The 22,005-nt window shown below is 38.5% G+C and overlaps 3 protein-coding genes across 8 annotated transcripts in view; 2 read left to right on the top strand and 1 right to left on the bottom strand.

Annotated features, from left to right (window-relative positions):
- PPAT (phosphoribosyl pyrophosphate amidotransferase) overlaps positions 1–2,682 on the top strand; it is a 37,311-nt gene extending 34,629 nt beyond the window's left edge. For all 3 annotated transcript variants that reach the window (XM_038556173.1, XM_038556171.1, XM_038556172.1), the window contains exon 11: positions 230–2,682. In XM_038556173.1, the coding sequence (XP_038412101.1) occupies positions 230–426 (197 nt within the window). In that variant the 3' untranslated portion in view covers positions 427–2,682. The remainder of the gene's footprint in view (positions 1–229) is intronic.
- The window catches only part of PAICS (phosphoribosylaminoimidazole carboxylase and phosphoribosylaminoimidazolesuccinocarboxamide synthase), a 69,775-nt gene extending 60,546 nt beyond the window's left edge, over positions 1–9,229 (bottom strand). The window contains exons 1-2 of the mRNA XM_038556167.1: positions 8,997–9,229; positions 1,954–2,128 (exon numbers count right to left, since the gene is read on the bottom strand). The gene's annotated coding sequence lies outside the window, so the exon portion shown is untranslated. The remainder of the gene's footprint in view (positions 1–1,953; positions 2,129–8,996) is intronic.
- Positions 9,230–9,557: 328 nt separating this feature from the next.
- Positions 9,558–22,005, top strand: part of AASDH (aminoadipate-semialdehyde dehydrogenase) — a 36,917-nt gene continuing 24,469 nt past the window's right edge. For 2 of the 4 annotated variants that reach the window (XM_038556161.1, XM_038556164.1), the window contains exons 1-4: positions 9,558–9,742; positions 12,495–12,769; positions 14,073–14,193; positions 19,601–19,917. In XM_038556161.1, the coding sequence (XP_038412089.1) occupies positions 12,540–12,769; positions 14,073–14,193; positions 19,601–19,917 (668 nt within the window). In that variant the 5' untranslated portion in view covers positions 9,558–9,742; positions 12,495–12,539. Of the gene's footprint in view, positions 9,743–9,808; positions 9,907–12,494; positions 12,770–14,072; positions 14,194–19,600; positions 19,918–22,005 lie in introns of all 4 variants that reach the window. The other 2 variants (XM_038556162.1, XM_038556163.1) reach the window with 2 other exon arrangements.

The raw sequence follows: 22,005 nt of genomic DNA, 5'->3' as shown, positions 1-22,005 counted from the left end.
ATTTTAAATTCTATTCTACCTTAATTCCAATTTCATATTTTAAAAAAATGATAAAGGCCCAGAGTTTTTACTGCTTACTCCCTCCACCATCCTCTTTTTAAAGAAGCTAAAGGAGAAATTTTTATCCTGGCTTGAGTTTTTCTGTTTGTAACTGCTATCTTTTGAGGCAGATCATCCTTTTCAAAGGAAGTGTAATGATCTTTTCCTTTTTCTCTCTTTCTCCTTATAGGAGCAAACAGTGTTATATATCTGTCAGTGGGAGGACTGGTTTCATCTGTACAAGAAGGGATAAAGTTTAAAAAACAAAAAGTGGAAAAGCAGGATATTATGATTCAAGAGAATGGGAATGGTCTGGAATGCTTTGAAAAGAATGGTCATTGTACAGCTTGTCTCACTGGAAAATACCCTGTGGAATTGGAATGGTAGCTGGTAGGGTCAGGATTTTTCAAGATAAAGAGTTGGTCAAGAAGTTTTAGTGGTGGTTGACACCCTCTCAATTTACTGTTACTCCCTTGAAACCATGTAAAATGCCACATGCTTATGTTTACCTTTAAAAGTTTTGATTTCTTTTCTGAAAAGAGTACCAAAGTGCTATGCTTTCATTAACAATCCTAGGTAAATATTTTGGTGTTATCTAGGAATTTGGATGATCCTTTCAGTTTTATTTAGTAGTTTAGTACTTTGAGGCTACCGGTTCTGAAATCATAGACATTTAATTTCACATCAGCAACAATAATGCAAAGAATAAGTAAATTTTTGTTTTACAGTGAGGCTTGCCAGGCACTATTACCTTCCCACAGATTCTTGAGAAGAGAATTTTGTGGAATGTTTCTTGAAAGTTACTGAAATTCAGTTGTGGAATATTTTCATAATTGAACTTTTCTAATAGTATGTAATACTACAACATTGGTGTTTCTTTTGTTTTTTTGTTCTTTATTTTTAACATACAAGCCTTGGCTAGCCTTTTTCACCCCGTCAGAGAAGATAGGGGATAAGTGGCATTTGCCAGTTCCACGCTTTAAAGAGTTTATAAGAGGTTGGACTAAGATGGTGTGATGCAAACAGGACATGAGTTAAATATAACATTTCATGCAAACCTTGAATCCATTATATCCCAAAAGTGTCAGACTCCTGGAGTTCTGTGTGGTTTTGATCTTGGCTTCTCTAACAAATCTTAAAACAAGAACAACAAATATATGCCTTTTTGTGCCTCACTTTTCCCGCCTGTGCAATGGGGTACTTACATTACAAGATTAAATAATTAATAGGAATATGAAAAAGTGTCATACTTTTGGTGGTTAGAGCCATCGTTTCACCCCTCAATTTTAAGATAGTGCATGATTTTTAGTTTTTGAAATGTTGGCTGTTATTCTGAAATTGAGATTTCATTATGATGAAGGGAGACATACAGTTTAGCAGTGCTTTGCCAAGTCTTTGAGATGTCCCAAGAATTATTGTAAAAACATGTCTGTGGAAGGTGTTTTCCTACATTTGACTATAAAGTATGATTCATACTACTTAGTACCCGTATAGTATAAGTCCAGCAAGTAACCTAGTACATTTGAAGTAAAAACAAATTTTTAGATTCTAACAACCCTTTTATCCTTATTATATTTTCTTTTAATGAAGTGCTTGATCATTTGCAAAAATATATACATATATGTATAAATACATATACATACTTGTGATTAAATAATCAAGTAAAAACATTTGTAGGGGCCAATTTTGTTTAGGAATCAAGGTGACAACTATTTTGGAATTAGTATGCCCATCTAATTCTAAGCATCACCTTACCACCTTTTTCTACTTTGTTTTATTGGGATTTAACAGACAGAGTTTTTAAAAAATGTTTTCTTATATAACATCTGAGATTTAAAATTGTAAAATGACTTACCCCAATTCCTGTTCATGTAAGATTTTTTAAAACATAAAAGTGTTTCTGTGTTGAGTTACCTTAATTTGATGTACATAGTGTCCAAATCCATTTAGAAAATTAATATTTATTAATATTTGAAATCTTCTGTCTTCATTTGGTATAAGTCTCACATGTTATATTATGGCAGGCCAAGATAAAATCTTGACAGCTCTTTACGCCCATGTGCAGCAGGCAGCAGCAGTTCAGATAACCCTGTAGCAGTGACATAAGCAAATTGGCATTTGAATACAGCCCTGGGACCATTTGAGTGTATAGCCTCTTGTCTTAAATGTATTCCTCATATCAGCGTGGAGGAGGCAAGACCTGTGAGTCAATTTTGAATTGGCCTCACTTGTATTTGAATTGTAAAAACAAGAGACTCAGGGAAAGTACTAAACCAAAATCTCTTATTTGACTTCTGTGTTTTCCATACTTTTTGTCTCCCATTGTTTTTTGTTTTATCGAGATGCTTTTATAAAGGAATGTGGTACTGTGAGTTTGGTAATTCTACAAATTTCTTAATGTTTCTCCATCATGACCTTTTATTTCCCAAGTTTCTAAAGTCTGAATGAAATTACAGGTTTTTACATTTAATCTCAAATGTTGTTAAACTGCTTTAAATTAAAATAAGCAGAGTATTGAAAATCACAAAGATGAAAAATGTGTTTTCACAGGATCTATACTGTTGTGAATTAAAGTAAGCCTACTTTTTTTGTGACTTCATTGTGATGCGTTGGTGACAAATATATGTAATAGGTATATTTAAATGTGTGTGCTTTTTTTTTTTTTTAAATAATGACCTTTAGTTAGTCCATTATGATGAATAGCACAGTAATAGTTACATCTAGGCTCCATTCTTGGCACCAACTAGTCAGATCTTATTTCTCTGATCCAGACATTTCAATAAATAGGCCATTGCTTATGAACAGAGCAAAACTCCTGGCTGAGTAGGAAGGACACATAAAGTTATTTGAGATGTAATGCTAAGTAAGCAGTATAATAGTAGTAAGTTCTGCAGAAATACTAGTGGGAATAGGGAGTGTCACAGAAGAGGTGGCTTTGGTTTCTAAAAAGTGTGTGTTAGGGGAATTTATTTAAGATTTTATTTATTCATGAGAGACACAAAGACAGAGACATAGGCAGAGGGAGAAGCAGGCTCCCTGCAGGGATCCCGATGCGGGACTCTGTCCCAGGACCCCGGGATTACAACCTGAGCCAAAGGCAGACGCTCAACCACTGAGCCACCCAGGTGCCCCAGAATTTTTTTAAATCAATTTAAAGTAGGTAAATCAATTAACAGTGGTACATCCAGACATAATATTCAGTCATAAAAAGAAATAAGCTATTAAACCATTGAAAGACACAGAGGGAACTCCAATGTATATTATCAAGTGAAAGCAGCAATCTGTGAAAGCTACATACTCTGTGAGTCCAACTATGTGCCATTCTGGAAAAGACAAAACTGGAGACGTCAGAGGTTGCCAGGGGTTGGCGGGGAGGAAGGGATGAATAGGAGGGGCACAGAGGAATTTTAGGACAGTGAAACTACTCTGTGTGATAACTATAATGGTGGATACATGTCATTATGTATTTGTTAAAACACATAGTATACAACACCAAGAGGAGTAAACCTTAATGTAAATTATAGACTTTGGATGATAATGATATGTCCATGTAGGTTTATCAGTTGAAACAAATGTACTATTCTGGTGGGGGATGTTGTTAATGGAGGAGACTGTGCATATGTGTGGACAGGGGTTTGTAAGAACTCTGTAGTTATGCTCAATTTTGTTGTGAACCTAAAACTGTTCTAAAATATAGCTATTTTAAAGAATAAACATACCAAGTCCCAACTTAAAACAAAATATAATATATGCATTTATGTTCTTGCCTCTGAAAGTCTTGCCATAGGGCATGACTTCTCATGCCTTCTTTCTTTGGATATCAAATAGAGCCTGGTCAACTCCTAAGGAAAATTGCCTTCTTGTTTCTTAAGTCAAAACGAAAATCCAAGCCACTCAGGAAAACCTGCGTGCCCCTTAGAGATTTTATTTTTTTAAATTTTTTTTTAAACTTGCGATGTTTGTCTTTGAAAGTGAAAAGAAATAGTATTGAGTCAATTTCTTTTTGTTTTTTTTTTTAATATTTGTTCTATATATTTACTTTTTTATTTTTTTTTTTAATTTTTTATTTATTTATGATAGTCACACAGAGAGAGAGGGAGGCAGAGACACAGGCAGAGGGAGAAGCAGGCTCCATGCACCGGGAGCCTAATGTGGGATTCGATCCCGGGTCTCCAGGATCACGCCCTGGGCCAAAGGCAGGCGCCAAACCGCTGCGCCACCCAGGGATCCCTGTTCTATATATTTACAAGCCTTAAAGTTGCTCTAAAGATTTCAAAAGTATTAAGAGTACTTTTCCCAGGGTAGCACTTTTTTTTAAAATTTTTAAAACAATTCTTGGAGTTCTCTGGTCCACAGCATTTCCTTCTGTTCCAAGGTTACGTATGTTTTGATTACTATTGTGATTTTTTTTTAATTTTCTGAAGCAAGCTGAGAGGCAGGCAGAAAGATTTGATGCCAAAAAAAAAAAAAATCTTTCTTACCTTATTCACCCCAAACCTTCTTAAATCTGGACTAACTACTATGCTTTAAAACAAACGTGAGGTGCATCTGAAGGGGAGGGAAATTTATTTCTCTGCTTTTCTATTATACAAGTTGTTTACAGAAACTGCAAATTAAAAAATTACACTGGCATTTGCAGTCCTTAAATTAAAAGTTCTCAACTTTTTTTTTTTTTTGCTAAACAGATGTGGTTTTTTTAAAAGTATGAGTCCTTGTTTAAAAAGAAAAGATTAAAACAGAAAACATTTTCTATAAATAATACATGTATTTTGGTTTTAGTGCTCCCGGCCCTCAGGTTTGAAGTTTACTTTTTTCCAGTACCTTTTTCCTCCATGATCACCTTTTTTCCCCTTAGACATTTTAGACTAAGCTACAGTATGCAATGTAAAAGCACTTTTTTTGTGTGCATAGATTTTAATATAGCTGATAAGTTGTTAGATGGAAGGAACCAATGCTTCTTAAACTTTTTTGGAAGTCCTTAGGATCTCCCATAATACTGAATTCCTTGTACTGTGACAAAATGGAAAATGACTGCACAAAAGAGGCCCAAAAGGAGGGGATCCTTGGGTGGCTCAGCAGTTTAGTGCCTGCCTTTGGCCTAGGGCGTGATCCTGGAGACCCAGGATGGAGTCCCATGTCGGGCTCCCTGCATGGAGCCTGCTTCTCCCTCTGCCTGTGTCTCTGCCTCTCTCCCTGGGTCTCTCAATAAATAAAAATCTTAAAAAAATATATATATATATACACACACACACACACACACACACACACACATATATATTTGGTCTTTGTCTTATTTCTAGCCCAGATATCCTAAAGTCCTTGGTATTTCCTAAGCGGTAAGAGCAGTAAAGGTGTGTTTTTAAAAAATTCCAGTATAGTCAACACACAGTGGTATTAGTTGCAGGTGTACAACATAGTGATTCAACAGTTTCATATGTTACTCAGTGCTCATTAGGATAAGTGCCCTCCTTAATCCTCTTCACCTATTTCATTCATCCCCCACCCCACCACCACCCCTCTGGTAACCATTTGTTCTCTGTATTTGAGTGTTTTTTGGTTTTCCTCTAATAAAAGTGTCTTGATATTCATAACCAACTCCTTTCAACCACACCTGTTTATATTAATGAGATGACTTTCTGAAAACACCTAAGAACAGGGGCTAGGGATCCCTGGGTGGCGCAGCGGTTTGGCGCCTGCCTTTGGCTCAGGGCGCGATCTTGGAGACCTGGGATCGAATCCCACATCAGGCTCCCGGTGCATGGAGCCTGCTTCTCCCTCTGCCTGTGTCTCTGCCTCTCTCTCTCTCTCTCTGTGACTATCATAAAAAAAAAAAAAAAAAAAAACAAACAGGGGCTAGTTGCCAGGGGAACTCATGTGTGATTAGGGGTTGAATTTTCTGCCCCACCTCCCTGACTTTCAGGGAGGGGAGAAGAGCTACAAGTTGAATCAACAGATAATGGCCAATAATTCACTCAATCGATCCCTCATCATTAAGCCTAAGATAAAAACTCAGAAGGCTAGAGTTTGGAGAGCTTCCTGGGTGGTGACACGGAGATTTGAAGTGAATGGTATGCTTGAAGAGCATGGTAGCTCCATGCTCTGCATTTCTTACAACTGGCTGTTCCTCAGTTAATTGGTGGATGGGAAGCCCACATGTTGGAGGTAGGGTCAAGAATACTCAAAATCGAGTTTCAAATCATTTTTATTTCTAAAACAAATGACAACAAAAGGTGTGGGGGATTAGGTGAAGAGAAGCAGTGAAATTAGCACCAATAAATGTTCAAGGGATCTGCAAAGTTCTGGTCATAAGATGTGCAACTCTGCTTTCAAAGTACTTAACTAATTAGTATAAGAAGTAAAACTTAGAAATCATGCCGCTGTTGTCAGGTTCTATGAGAAGTATAAGTCACCATGGGGGAATGACCTACGTTTGTAGCCTACTGAAAAGCTAATATGCTAATCTGTTACTGTTCCATGGTAATAGACACATTCTGGATCAAAGAGAAATCTACTACTCATGACAAAAGCAGTGGCCAGAGCTTCATTTGTCAAGTTTCCCATGCTCCCCAAGTCTCATTGAGGAGACGGGGAGTCAGGCAGAAATGGATGTCTGCCCATGCAGTGGGTTGTGTTACAGGAAAGGAATACTGAGTTGGGGGGATTTCCTTTTAAAGTAAATGGAAGCAAGCCTGCTCCTAGGGAAAGACATTAACTCAGCTCTGAAGATCTGTCACCCCCCAAAACCCTGAGAAATGACCTGAATAAAGACCAATCAAAACCTCTTGTTTTGGGTATACCTAGCAAGAATTCACAAAGACATTAAGGGCCATGGCAGAGTGTCCCTCCCAATAGTATGCTAGGTTCATGGGACGGTGGAAGAGGATGGGTAAATTCTATTACAAGGCTTGAACAAAGGCTTCAAGGAGGTGATATTTAAGCTGTGTTTTCGTAAGGGGGGGTAAATGTTCATCAAGCAGACATGGGAAGAAGAAAAGGTAATTCGGCCTGAGATCCAGCCGGAACACAGGTGTCGAAATTTGATAAAGGTTTGGTATGCTCAGAAGTTTTACTAGGGTCTCCTCATAGCTGTAGCTTCCAGGACAAGGTATGACGAATGTGAAGGGTAGGGAAGCAGTGGTCCACTGTGACAGAGGGTTCTAAAGATAATGAAGCATCTTGTCTACCTTGGTAAAAAGTCTGAATGTCATGTAGGCAATGAGGAGATCGTAAGCCGGAGAATGCTATGATTAATCTGGTGTATGTTTTAGAATGATCACTCTGGATTATGAGTTAAAAATGGTGTCTTGGGGATCCCTGGGTGGTGGCTCAGCGGTTTAGCACCGCCTTCAGCCCAGGGTATGATCCTGGAGACGTGGGGTCGAGTCCCACATCGGGCTCCCTGCATGGAGCCTGCTTCTCCCTCTGCCTGTGTCTCTGCCTCTCTCTCTCTCTCATTAATAACTAAATAAAATCTTAAAAAAAAAAAAAACCTTCACTCTGGCAGCAATTTAGAGTTGAAGCTGAGGGAGACTGGATAAGCTTTAGGGAAAAGTTGACCAAGAGGACTTGAACTAAGGGTCGTAGTTGTGGAAATGAAGACAAGAGCATTTTTTTAAAAGATTTTTATGGGCAGCCCAGGTGGCTCAGCGGTTCGGTGCAGCCTTCAGCCTGGGGCCTGATCCTGGAGACCCGGGATCGAGTCCCATGTCGGGCTCCCTGCATGGGGCCTGCTTCTCCCTCTGCCTGTGTCTCTGCCTCTCTCTCTCTCTCTCTTCCCCCCCACCCCCCGCCGTGTCTCATGAATAAATAAATAAATATTAAAAAAATAAAAATTTTTATTTGAGAGACAGAGGCTCATGCATGAGTAGGGAGGAGAGGCAGTGGGAGAAGCAGACTCCCCACGGAGCAGGGAGCTGGACTCAGGGATTCAATCCAGACACCTGAGTTTATGACCTTAGTCAAAGGCAGACACTTACCTGACTGAGCCACCCAGGTGCCCCAAGAACATTTTTATTTTTTATTTATTTATTTATTTATTAAATTTTTAAATTTTTATTTATTTATGATAGTCACAGAGAGAGAGAGAGAGAGGCAGAGACACAGGCAGAAGGAGAAGCAGGCTCCATGCACCAGGAGCCCGACGTGGGATTCGATCCCGGGTCTCCAGGATCGCGCCCTGGGCCAAAGGCAGGCGCTAAACCGCTGCGCCACCCAGGGATCCCCAAGAACATTTTTAAAATGCGGATTGTAGGCCCCTCAGTAGAAAACTAGTTCAGAACCTGTGGAGACAGGAATCAGATTAACATCACCACGGGTGATTTTGATGTAATCAGCTAGACTTTGAGATTGGGGACTGGAGACCTAGGGTCTAGTTGGCTAGAGGAGGGTAAAGAAAAAGTGTGTGTGTGTGGGGTGGCATCTAGGTTTCTCTACCAGCAAGGTGGATGATAGTGTCATTCTCAAATACAGAAACATGTTTGGGGAACCCAGGCCTCCAGAAAAAAGACGATAGTTTAAGTAGCCTGTGGTACAACCGGGTGAAACTGCCATGTAGCTATCTCTTTGCTTGGATTAATGCTGGTTTCTTGCCACTGATACCTAAGGACAGGAGGATGTCCCATGACTTTTCATATATAGGTGTCAATACTGGGCTGTTTCCTCAGTTCTTCAGCAAAAAAATAAAAAACTGATCATTTCCTCTGTGCTGTTGCAGAGTACCTTTAAAATAACACTATTGGGGATCCGTGGGTGGCTCAACGGTTTAGCGCTGCCTTCAGCCCAGGGCGTGACCCTGGAGCCTCGGGATCGAGTCCCGCGTCAGGCTCCCTGCATGGAGCCTGCTCCTCCCGCTGCCTGTGGTCTCTGCCTCTCTCTCTCTCTCTCTCTTTCTCTCTCTATCATGAATAAATAAATAAATCTTAAAAAAAAAAAAAAGCTTTTTAAAAAAATCCACCTACTGTGGTAGTTCACTATTTCCTCTTCCTTCACAATCCTAGACAGTGTCTTTCTCTCCACTTCGCGGACAAGGAGAGACTGCGGCTCTGAACCTAAGTATCTTGGCAAGTATGAAAGGGCGCGACACCAAGCTGGGCAGCTCCACAGTCTTTGCAAACGCTGTCACGAGCCCAGCGTGACCCCAACAGGTGCCTGGAGCGAAAACATGACCTGCTCTCCTCGCAGGCCCGCTCGGTCCCCTCGGGAGGGGGCGGGGCACAGTGGCTGCCGCCGATCGCGCGAGCTGACGTCACCGCGGCGACGCAAACACTACGCAAGAGCGCGCCTCTTACGTCCCGGCGGCCCGCGCGGTGGGCACGCTTCCCCCCACCCCCCCGGGAGAGCGGCTGCGTCTCTCACGTGTGTGTGTGTGTGTGTGTGTGTGTGTGTGTGTGTGTGTGTGTGTGTGTGTGTGTGTGTGTGTGTGTGTGTGTGTGTGTGTGTGTGTGTGTGTGTGTGTGTGTGTGTGTGTGTGTGTGTGTGTGTGTGTGTGTGTGTGTGTGTGTGTGTGTGTGTGTGTGTGTGTGTGTGTGTGTGTGGAGAGATCCCGGGGTCGGGCTGCTGGACGGTCCAGACGGGCTCAGGCTTCTGCCGCGACCCTCACGCCTTCCGAGTGAGTCTCGCGGGAGGCGGTATCCCGCGGCGGCCTGTGTGAGGGAGGTGAAGGAGGGTGAGGCCTCGGGGCCACCGCCACCGCCTCGCCTCCGAGGTAGGTCAGTGGCCTCCGGCAGGTGGTGTCGAGCCAAGACTAACCTGACGTGTGTGATTTCTTCAGAGCTCCTCAGCCTCGGACCCTCTGCCCCTTCATTCTGAGAGACCAGCCTGCTGTGGTTTGGAAGCGCAAATGAAAACGTGTTTTGGGGGAGCTCTAAGGTGCATTGTTATTTTATTTATTCATTCATGAGAGACCTACACACAGAGCGGCAGAGACACAGGCAGAGGAGGAGGAGGCTCCATGCGGGGAGCCCGATGCGGGCCTCGACCCCGGAACCCCAGGATCACGCCCTGGGCCAAAGGCAGGCGCCAAACCGCTGAGCCACCCAGGTGTCCCAAGGGCATTGTTATTAAATGAAGTTGTATGATGTAAATTAAGCCCGTGGATACGGCAAAATAAAGTGTCTAGGTTATCTAACTGTCTTTAACTGGTAACCTAGGGAGAGGGCCCCGCCCCCAGCCCTAGAATTTGTTGACACTTGTAAGCGCTTTGAGGACTAAATACATGGCCCCTGCTGCTGTAAATGAAGTAGTGAGTATCTTTATTTTTTATTTTTATTTTTGACTATTTTTAACTTAATGATTCCATTACATATAAACTCAGCTTGCCAGTTTTTCTTTCTTTCTTTCTTTTTTTTTTTTCCTGTTTTGCTTCCCCCCCCTCTTTATTGAGGTCTCAGAAGATACTTATTGGGTGACCAAGAAGGTCTTGTTTTTTTTTTGTTTTTTTTTTTTTTTTTTTTAATATAGTATTTATTGGAGAGGATGGATTTGTGATTGTTAAGGAAAATAAAAACCCGGGCAACCCCGCTGGCTCAGCGGTTTGGCGCTGCCTTTGACCCAGGCCGTGATCCTGGAGACCTGGGATGGAGCCCCACCCATGTCGGGCTCCCTGCATGGAGCCTGCTTCTCCCCCTGTGTCTCTGCCTCTCTCTCTCTGTGTCTCTCATGAATAAATAAACAAAATCTTTAAAAAATAAAAAATAAAAAATAAAAACCTTACACAATAGATCTTGCCTTAAGTCTCTGTAGCAACTGCTCGGAAACTGGTAGTTAAAAGTAGAAAAACATGAACATATGTAGTGAGTGTTGCAATTTGTTATAAAAATGTCATTTAAGTTCACCTTATAATCTTGCCCTTTTGATGTCAGGTATTTTGGAATATAGTAAACAGAATGTCCTTGTGAAAAACTAACTGCTGTAATTGTTTTTTGCATTAAAAAATGCATTTTTGAAAAAAAATGCATTTTTGGGGACACCTACACTAACATTTTTGTGAAAATGCCTTACTATAGTGTAAACAATCTATTGTCATAGAAAGAATAGCAGAAGATCTCCTTCTGCACTGACTATACCTCCTCTGATAAACTCGTTTGGCATAATTAATGTGTGCTATGGACCGTCTTCTTTATATAATGATCATTTATGTGTAGGAGGAAAAGTTTAAAATTTTAATCTTGTACATCATAAAAGAATGTGGAAATGCTTACTAAAAATACTGTATTAAAGTTATATTTTTAAACTTTATATTTAGAAATCCTAACATTTTCAAACCTATGAGTCTCAATAGTTGGTTCATTTTGCTCTTTAGGAATATTTTTTCTAATTCATATAAATTAACTTTCATCTGTAAGATTTAATTTTGAATACATGAAATCAGCTCAAATACGTATGAACAAATAAAACTTAAAATAGGTTACTTGAAATCTGGAAAAGAGTTCACAGAAGGAAAAAAATCACCTTTATTCTCAAGGAAATACTAGCTGTTATTTCTTCTAAAACAATGATCCCTAAAGTTTTTTGGGTTTTGTTGGTTTTTTTTTTTTTTTTTTGATGAAATACTGTTTAAAATCTTTTATATTTTTGAGAAGTTCAGAGAATATTGCATTGATACAGTGCTCTCTGGAGTTGTAAAACTATAGTTTAAATGAATTTACTGGCATCTTATTTTTACTTTTTTTTAAGATTTTATTCATTTATTCATTAGAGAGAGAGAGAGGCAGAGACACAGGCAGAGGGAGAAGCAGGCTCCATGCAGGAAGCCCAACAAGGGACTCTGTCCGGGGACTCCAGGATCACGCCCTGGGCTGAAGGCGGCGCTAACCTGTTGAGCCACCAGGGCTGCCCAATTTATTGGCATTTTAAAAATAAGTTCCTCAAGAATTATAAATGTGACTTGATGTGACCTGAAGTGTCATAATAAATAATATAGTTTATATTATTGGGTTAAAATTGGATGGATTTAGATAGTTTTTCCCTTTTTCTACCTAAGGTTTATTTAATCTTCCCTAAGTTCATTTCCTAAAAGCACAGTTTATTCGCATTAGTCTTTGCAAAGATATTGTGCAGGATTTTAACCACTTATCTTAATCTGGGACAATAATGAAAGAAAGATGAAAAAATTAAGCATATAGTGCTTTAAATTTAGTTTTATTGGTTAATTTTTTGTATTTTTTTTCACATTGTGGACGGTTGAGAGAGACCACATTTTTACCTGTTTCAGTCTCCTCATGTTTTGTTCATACTGCTCTTTCCCCAAATTTTCTTCCAGCTTTGACCCAGTGTTAGGTCAATGGTATCAGATTAATTTTCATCCTCCTTGTTCTCACCATAGACAATTCCTAGGTTCAGAGATTGTTTTTGATATAGTTGTTTTTGTGAGGAATGATTTGTATAGAATTTTCTTTCTCCCTTTCTCACCCTACCAGGTTCCCTAAAACTCCCTGTCCCCATATTTTTGTATATAGGTAGAGTTCTCTGCTACCAATGATGTTTAGAGAAACTTCAGTGAAATGACTCTTCAGGAATTGGTGCATCAGGCTGCCTCCATTTATTCAGATAAAATAGCTGTATGTTTTGATGAGTGTAACAACCAGCCTCCAGTTTATTACACCTATAAGACTGTGGTGAATGCTGCTTCAGAATTATCAAATTTTCTACTCCTACACTGTGACTTTCAAGAAATTCAGGAAGTTGGTCTCTACTGCCATCCCGGAATAAACTTACCCTCTTGGATTTTAGGGTAATTCTTTTAATATTAAATTGTTTTCTAGCCTAATATAATTCTTTAATATATAGAATATGTTGTAACTTACTGTTATTTTTACTATTGTATCTTTATGTATTGCTTGTTCAATTTTAGGCTAAATGAGTTCATATTTCCCCAAGATTATTTTTAATCATTTTAAGTTAATTAATCTGAACTTACATAGGAGAGCCAAGAAGCTTTTACTAATAGAATATTTAAATATCTCCAAAATACATGGGTTTCATTTGTCTACCAAAAGAAAACAGTCATAAATTCTGTTCTTATATCAATGAAAACAATTATTTCAGAAATAATGTGACTTTTTTTTCCTCCTGAGACAGAAGTTTTAGGTACTCAAGTATTCAGTAAGTGAATGAATGAATGAATGAGCGTTTTGGGTGATGGTTCATAAAAATTGAGCAGTGAACTGCAGAAGACGCTAATTCAAACAGTCATTTGCAAAATGTTCATTATTAAGCTGTTCTAGAATATTATCCTTATATCATGACTTACGTCGTAGGGTTCTGCAAGAAATCAAGGCTGCTAAAGAATTAGAAGTTGATATTCATCCCATAGGATGTGTGTTAGTAGGTTAGTTGTATAAATGTAAAGCAAAAAAAAAAAAGTTAGTTTCCCTTTTATCCAATCATTGACAAAATTTTATTGAGAATTACTACAAAAATCTGTTGTCTTCAAAGAACTTGTTTTTTTTAGATTTTATTTTGAGATAATCTATACACCCAAAGTGGGGCTTGAATCCACAACCACAAGATCAAGAGTCATATACTCTACCAACTGAGCCAGCCAGGTCTCCCTACCTCAAAGTACTTTTAGTTAAAACAGCTAACTGATTTTGCATCTTATTGCCACTTAAAAATGAATTTTAAAGTTGTCCCCTCCCCCTTAAGGTATCCTGGTTTTGTCGAGATGTCTTTTAGTATACAGATTGTATTAATCTGCATACTAGTCAGTTATATGTGGGTATTTAGCTTATGTTATCCTAGTTAGATGAAGAAATGACTCTGCTACCTGTTTGGTATTTTAGTAGTAGCATTAACCAAGTATATTCTACTGTAATACATTAGCTTTAAAAAAATCTTGGATTTCTGTAAGTTAAGTGATAGAAATTTAATGATAGGTATTCTGTCTTAAAAGACAAAATAAAAATAACTATAAAGATGGGGTCATCAAAAACATTTGGCATTTCTGATTCAGTAGTAAAGCGCATAGAGAAATAGAAATACTTAAAGATCATTTTCAACAGATCTTCTTTGCTGACTCTGTACTGTTTCTTTAGAATTCTCCAAGTCCCTGCTGCTTATGCTCCTATTGATCCAGATTCACCACCAGCATTATCAACTCATTTCATGAAAAAATGTAATCTAAGTTATATTCTTGTTGAAAAACAGCAAATTAATGTAAGTGTGTTTAAATTTATGTGCTACGTTTATCTTTCAATTGAAGGGTGTTTGTGTGTATGTACGTACGTACATCACAGCATCTTTATCCATTTATTTATTGGACCAGGTTGCTTCCATATCTTGTCTACTGTAAATAGTGCTGCAATAAACAGGAATGCGTATATCTTCTTGAATTATTGTTTTCATTTTCTTTGGTTAAATACCCAGTAGTGGGCAGCCCGGGTGGCTCAGCAGTTTAGTGCCTCCTTCAGCCCAGGGCCTGATCCTGGAGACCCGGGATCGAGTCCCGCGTCAGGCTCCCTGCATGGAGCCTGCTTCTCCCTCTGCCTGTGTCTCTGCCTTTCTCTCTCTCTGTGTCTCTCATGAATAAATAAAATATTTTAAAAATAAAATAAAATAAAATAAATACCCAGTAGTAGAATCACTGGATCCTATGGCATTTTTGAGGAACCTCCATACCGTTTGCCACAGTGACTGCACCAGTTTACATTTTTACCAACATTGTGTGAGGGGGTTCCTTTTTTCCTCTACATCCTCACCAATGCCTATATCTTTAAAAAAATTTTTTTTAAAAAGATTTTATTTATTTATTCATGAGAGACACAGAGAGAAGCAGAAGGAGAAGCAGGCTCCCTGCAAGGAGCCCAATGCGGGACTTGATCCTGGACCCCGGAATCACTCCCTGAACAAAAGACAGATGCTCAACTGCTGAGCCACCCAGGCATCTCTCTATTTCTTGTCTTTTTAATTCTAGACATTCTGACAGATATGAAGTGATAGCTCATTGTGGTTTTGATTTGCATTTCCCTGATGATTACTGATGTTGAGCATCTTTCACATGTCTGTTCACCATTTGTAAGTCAGCTTTAGAAATGTCTATTCAGTTCCTCTGCCTATATTTTAATTGGATTATTCGTTTTGGTTTTTGTTTATTTTTGTGTGTGTTGAATTGGATAAGTTCTTCATATATTTTGGATATTAACCCCTTATCAGATATATCATCTTCTCCCATTTAGTAGGTTGCCCTTTTGTTTTGTTGATGGTTTACTTCTCTGTGCAAAGTCTTTTTTATTTTGCTGGTGTCCCAGTAATTTGCTTTTGTTTTTCTTGCTTGAGGAGATGTATCTAGCAAAATGTGCTAGGATGATGTCAAGGTGATGATGTTCTGTGTTTTTTTCTAAGAGTTTAATGGTGTCAGATCTCACATTTAGGTCTTTAGTCCACATTGGGTTTATATTTGTGTGTGGTGTTAGAGAGTGGCCCAGTTTTATTCTTTTGAATTTAACTGTCCAGTTTTCCCAGCACCTATTTATTGAAGAGACTCTTTTCCTAATTGCATATTCTTGCCTCTTGTGTTGTATATTAATTGACCATGTAAGCATGTGTTTCTTTCTGGACTCTGTTCTGTTGATCTGTTGTCTGTTTTTGTGCCAATACCATACTGTTTGATTACTAAAGCTTTGTAGTATATTTTGAAACTGGCATTGCGATACCTCTGGCTTTCTTCTTTCCTAAGATTGCTTTAGCTATTTGGGGTCTTTTATGGTTCTATACAAATTTTAGGATTCTTTGTTCTAGATCAGAAAAAAAATGGTATTTTAAATCATTGCAATCAGTGCAAAGAGATTGCTTTGAATCTGTAGATTTCTTTGCATGATATGGATGTTTTAACAATATTCTTCCAATCATTGACCATGAAATACTTTTCGTTTATGTTATCTTCACTTTCTTTCATCAGTGTCTTACAGTTTTTTACTACAGTTTTTACCACCTTAAATTTATTAATAGGTATTTTATTATTGATATAATTGTAAATGGGATTATTTCTTTATTCTGCTACTTCCTTGTTAGTATATAGGTATGCAACAAGTTTCTGTATGTTAATTTTGTATTCTGCAACTTTACTGAATTCATTTATTACTTAGTTTTTTGATGAAGTCTTTAGGGTTTTCTATTAGTATCATGTCATCTGTAAATAGTAACAATTTAATTTTTTTCTTACCAGTTTAGATGTCTTTTTTCTTTCCCCTCTTATTGCTGTGGCTAGGACTTTCAATACCATGTTAAATAAAAGTGAGTGGGTATCCTTGTCTTGTTCCTGATCTTGGAGGAAAATCTATTTTTCACCATTGAGTATGGCCTTTATTATGTTGAGGCATGTTCCCTCTCTTTGGGAGGTTTTTTTTGGTTTGTTTTAAAGATTTTATTTATTTATTCATGAGAGAGACAGAGGCAGAGGCAGAGGGAGAAGCAGGCTCCCTGCAGGGAGCCCAATGGAGGACTCGATCCCAGGACCACAGGAATCATGCCCTGAGCCAAAGACAGGATGCTCAACTGCTGAGCCACCCAGGTGTCCCTGGGAGTTTTTATCATGAACGATGTTGAATTTTGTCAAATGCTTTTTCTGCATCTATTGAGAGGATGCAAATAAATTTTTTTTTAAATTTATTCATGAGAGACACAGAAAGAGAGAGGCAGAGACATAGACAGAGGGAGAAGCAGGCTCCATGCAGGAAGCCTGATGTGGGATTCAATCCCGGGGCTCCAGGATCACGCCCTGAGCTGAAGGTAGGCGCTTAACTGCTGAGCCACCCAGGCATCTCAAAAGGATGTGATTTTTATCCAGTTTGTTCATGTGGTTTATTACATTGATTTGTGAATATTGGACCATTCTTGTGTCCTTGGAATAAATCACATTTGATTATGGTGAATGATCCTTTTAATGTATTGTTGAATGAGATTTGCTAGTATCTTGAGGATTTTTGTATCCATGTTCATCAGGGATGTTATGTTGTCCAGCAGTTTTTTTTGTAGGGTCTTTAAAAAAAATTTTTTTTTGCATTTAGTGTTTATTCAGGTTTTTGTTTTTGTGAGTCTGGCTAAAGATTTATCACTTTTGTCTTTTCAAAAACTGTCTCTTGGTTTCATGGATCTTTTCTATTCATGGATCTTTTTAGTCTGTTTCATTTGTTTCTGTTTTGATCTTTATTTCCTTCCGTTAACCTTGGGCTTGCTTTGTTCCTTTTCTAGTTCCTTTAGGTGTAAGATTAGATTGTTTGATTTTTTTCTTGTTTCTTGAGGTAATCCAGCATCACTATAAATTCTCTCAGAACTGATTTTGGTGCATCTTAAAGGTTTTAGACTGTTGTTTTCATTTGTCTCCATGTATTTTTTAATTTTTATTTCTTCTTTGATATCTTTGTTGACCCATTGGTTGTTCACTAGCATGTTGTTTAGCTGCTGCAAACATTTACATTTCAGTATGTTATGGTGTAGACCTCCGTGGGTTTACCTTGATTAGAACTCTTTGTGCTTTCTGAACTTGGATATCTCTTTCACTTCCCAGGTTAGGGAATCTTCCTTACAGTTTTTTTTAACATTTTATTTGTCTAGCTTATGTTAAAATATGAATATAGAATATAATACTTGTAATATTCAAAGTATAGATTAATTGACTTTATGTCCTCAGTAAGGTTTCTGGTCAGCTGTATGCTATTAGTAAAGTTTTGGGGGCATCAAGAGTTATTCATGGATATTAGGGTTGGTGCCTCTAATAACCCTTGTGTTGTTCAAGGGTCAGCTGTGGTTAGAAAAAGACCATAATCCTGAATCTGTAAATTCTACATAGTGTGATATTGTGCTAAGGGAAGTAAATGTAACATAGTAGAGATGAGAAAACATTTTTTTTAATTTATTCATAGAGAGAGAGAGAGAGGCAGAGACACAGACAGAGGGAGAAGCAGGCTCCATGCAGGGAGCCCGATATGGGACTCGATCCTGGGTTTCCAGGATCACACCCCAGGCCGCAGGCGACGCCAAACCGCTGTGCCACTGGGGCTGCCCGAGATGAGAAAATTTTAATAGGAAAAGATGGTTTTGAACTAAGTCTTAAAAATATATATTATATAGGTCCTCCATTTTTTTTTTTTTAATATTATAAGATACCATACCGGACCCTTAATATACACATAACGAACAAAAACAATATAGGCTCCTGTGTTGTGACCTTTTTCTCATTTCTCTCCTCTTATTTTTCTCTTATTCATCTCACTTATAGTAATTTGAAATGTAATGTTTCATTAAATTTCTTTATCAACCTGAAAAGGTATATTCAAGGGAACCTACTTGTAAGCATGTAAAAATTGAATTTAGCATCTTTTTATCTAAAGTAAATCTGTATTAATTTGTCTCCATCTACCAAATAACTGAGCCAGAAACTCAGCAATCTTCTTAGGCTCACTCTGTATCCAGAAAGTTCTGCAGCCCTATTGATTCTTGCTCTTAGGCTCTTTTTGTCCACTCTTTGTTGCAGCAGACTAGTTCAGGCCTACATAGCCTATCTCACTTGTTGCAAAAGGTTCGTTAGAAGACCCTCACTTATCAAAAGTCTTATCAGTCTATCCTTGATGGAGTAAAGTCTACCTATGCTATTGCCACCTTCAACTGGATCTTATTGTTTAGGTTAAGTTGTAAACCCCTTAGTATTTTTTTTTAAGATTTTATTTATTTATTCATATGAGAGAGAGAGAGAAAGAGGCAGAGACACAGGCAGAGGGAGAAGCAAGCTTCATGCAGGGAGTCCGACGTGGGACTCGATTCCGGGTCTCCAGGATCAGGCCCTGCGCTGAAGGCGGCACTAAACTGCTGAGCCACCCGGGCTGCCCTATACCCCTTAGTATGGAGTATACAGAGTTATTAAGGATAGTGTCTCCTCTCCTATTAACAACACTACTTACTTTCTCCCTCTCCCCCAGTTCTTCAACTTATTGGAATGCCTAACATTCTCCATTAACACTGGCTTTCTCACTATCATATACTCTGCATTAGCTATTTGCCTAATAAAGCACTCCTTTATTTGGACAAAAGCTACTTAAAATGCAAATATTACATGTGATGTAGCAATCTCAGACCTTCCAGGCAGAGGTAAATTCAGTCTTCCTCTGTTCCCATTGACGTTTGAAACATATTCACTGTCACAATTATCACATTGCCCTGCAGTTGTTTTTGTGTCTTTTTTTTATTTTGAAGGTGACCTTGAAAGTAAGGATAGCACTGTATTCTTGCAAGTTTCTAATTTATTTATTTATTTTTAAAATATTTTATTTATTCATGAGAGATACACAGAGGAGGCAGAAACATAGACAGAGGGAGAAGCAGGCCCCTTGCAGGGAGCCTGGTGCCGGACTCAACTCAATCCTCAGACCTAGGATCCTGCCCTAGCTGAAGGCAGACGCTCAACTGCTGAGCCATCCAGGCGTCCCTCTGATTTATTTTTTTAATCTCTAGTTATATAGAAGTACTCAAAACCATATTGAAGAAGTAAATGAATATTTTGTATTACTTCTGTGTAAAAAAAAAAAGTTTTTACATATTAATATCGTGAACTTTGTTCCCTGTGTAACAGAAATTCAAATCTTCCTATGAAACATTATTGAATTATGATACACCTAAGGAATATAATGACCTAGTACTCTTCAGACTTCACTGGAAAAATGCTGAAGCGAGCTTGATGCTAAATGACAGAAAACAGAATTATGAAAAAGAGAAAATGGCAAACAGCACAAATTCTGAGAACAGCAATGCAGAAAAGACAGAAGAGCGTATGGATGTGAGGCAAAAGAATTGCTTGGCATATGTTCTCCATACATCAGGCACTACAGGGATCCCTAAGATTGTCAGAGTCCCTCATGCATGTATAGTGCCAAACATCCAACATTTTCGGTGAGTTTTGTCCTTCAAATCCTTCTTCAAAATCTGTATTTTAAAGGGGAAAAAATTTTTCTTTAAGTAAACTCTATCCCTAACATGGGGCTTGATCTCACCACCCCAAGATTAAGAGTTGCATGCTGTACCAATTGAGCCAGCCAGGTACCCCAAGGGAAAAATTTTAATCTCTTTATAACTTTTTTTTTTTTTTTTAAGATTGACTTAGTTGAGAGAGAATGTGTGTGCACACAAGCAGGAAGGAGAGAGAGATAATCTCAAGCCAACTCTGCTAAGTGTGGAGCCTGATGCGGGGCTCAATTTCAAGACACTGAGATGGTGACCTGAGCCAAAATTAAGAGTCAGATGCTTTAACTGACTGAGCCACCTGGATGCCTCTGGGTTTTAAAACCTTTGTTCCTAAATTGATAGTCACAAGTAATTAGGTCTTTTGTTGTGGCTATATCTGAACTTTAGTTCTTTGCTAGTTTGGACTTCATTTCTCTGATCCAGACCTGGATCAAATAGGGAGCAAACAAATAATATGGTTGAAGCTTTGTTTCTTAATTATTAAGAGGAAGAAAGTATATACCTGGCAGAGGTACAGCAGAGATCTGGAAGAAAGGAGTTTGGGTTTCTAGGGTATATGAGAGCTGAGGAAGGAGTGGGAAGGCAGGAGCCGTGTGACCTGAGAGGGCAGGAGTCTGGTATGCCCTGTTGAAGAATTTCGCACTTAAATCCAGTATATGTAAAAAGGTTTGCATTTCATTAAGTTCATTCCTATAGTATTGTAAAGTTTGGTTTGCTCATTGGCAGATGAGGAATCTCTATGTAGTTGACTCTCATTTGAGAGGAAAGAAGGAAACAGAAAGGGAACCAAAGGAGAGTAGTCTTAGGAGATCAAGAGGAAACAGAAACAAATATAGAAACTTAGACAAATACGTATTTTTACGTCATTTTAAGTTTTATATAATTAAAACTTGCTAACAACCACATTTTATAAGTACAAAGAAATGGGTCAGTTAAGCATCCAACTCTTGAGTTCAGTTCAGGTCATGCTCTCAGGGTCGTGAGATCGAGCTCCCTGTCAGGCTCTCTGCTGGTCGTTGGAGCCTCCTTAAGATTCTTTCTCTCCCTCTCCCTCTGTCCCTCTGCTCTCTCTCTCAAAAAAAAGTACAAAGAGAGTAGAGAAAATTTAACAATATCTTATTTAATTCAATATCTCTAAAATATCAATATGAAATCAATATGAAAATTAGTGAGGTATTTTACACTCTTTATGATTATCTTAAATTTAGCATGATGAAGCTAGATTTAAGATAATTAAATCTATTTAAGATGAATTATGACTTTCCTATGCAGAAGGCAAAGTCATACGTTAAGACTTTGAGAGGTGAGGTGGGATAGAGATGCAGGGAACTTGAAGAGAGTGGAGTAGATTTGGAATATGGTGGAATGGGAGAGGCTCTGGGCTGACAGAGGCAGGAATTATGTGTAAGTAGGAGCAAGTATCTACCCGGTGAGGGGTAAAGGGCTAATTTAAAGTATAGGATTTTTTTTTTTTTTTTTTAGATTTTATTTATTCAGGAGAGACCTATAGAGACAGAAACATGGGCAGAGGGAGAAGCAGGCTCCCCGTGGGGAATCAGATGCAAGACTCTATTCCAGGACCCCAGGATCACGACCTGGGAGCCATCCAGGTGTCCCAAAGAATAGGAATTTCTTGATTGCTGGTAGTGCTTGAATTTATTGAAATCTATTTACCTGTTTAAAATCCCCTTTTGGCTTACTTTCAGGGCCATAAAAGTCACTCGCAGAGGGGATTTATAGTAGGTTCATTCTTGGTTTCTGTCCTGGGAATAAAAGTCACTCTGAAGAAGGAATTTATGGCAATTTCATTTTCCAGAAGTTTTTACAATTAGTCATATAAAGGAAGCTCTAAGAAGGCTTCTTTCCGCATCTGTTAAATCCAAAATGTCCTCAGCTTAAAGTAATCTTCATACTAACTCTGGGCTTCTTAGTTGGTACCACAATATTATACTTGAAGATCTTTTGAAGTTAAGGTAATCCCTGCCTTTTAGATAGAGTGGGTTTTTTGTGTTGAAA

The sequence above is a fragment of the Canis lupus genome, chromosome 13, assembly GCF_011100685.1.
Source record: "Canis lupus familiaris isolate Mischka breed German Shepherd chromosome 13, alternate assembly UU_Cfam_GSD_1.0, whole genome shotgun sequence".
NCBI classification, from domain to species: domain Eukaryota; kingdom Metazoa; phylum Chordata; class Mammalia; order Carnivora; family Canidae; genus Canis; species Canis lupus.
Note: the sequence above shows the minus strand (reverse complement) of the source record. Positions and strands in the feature narration are given on the sequence as shown.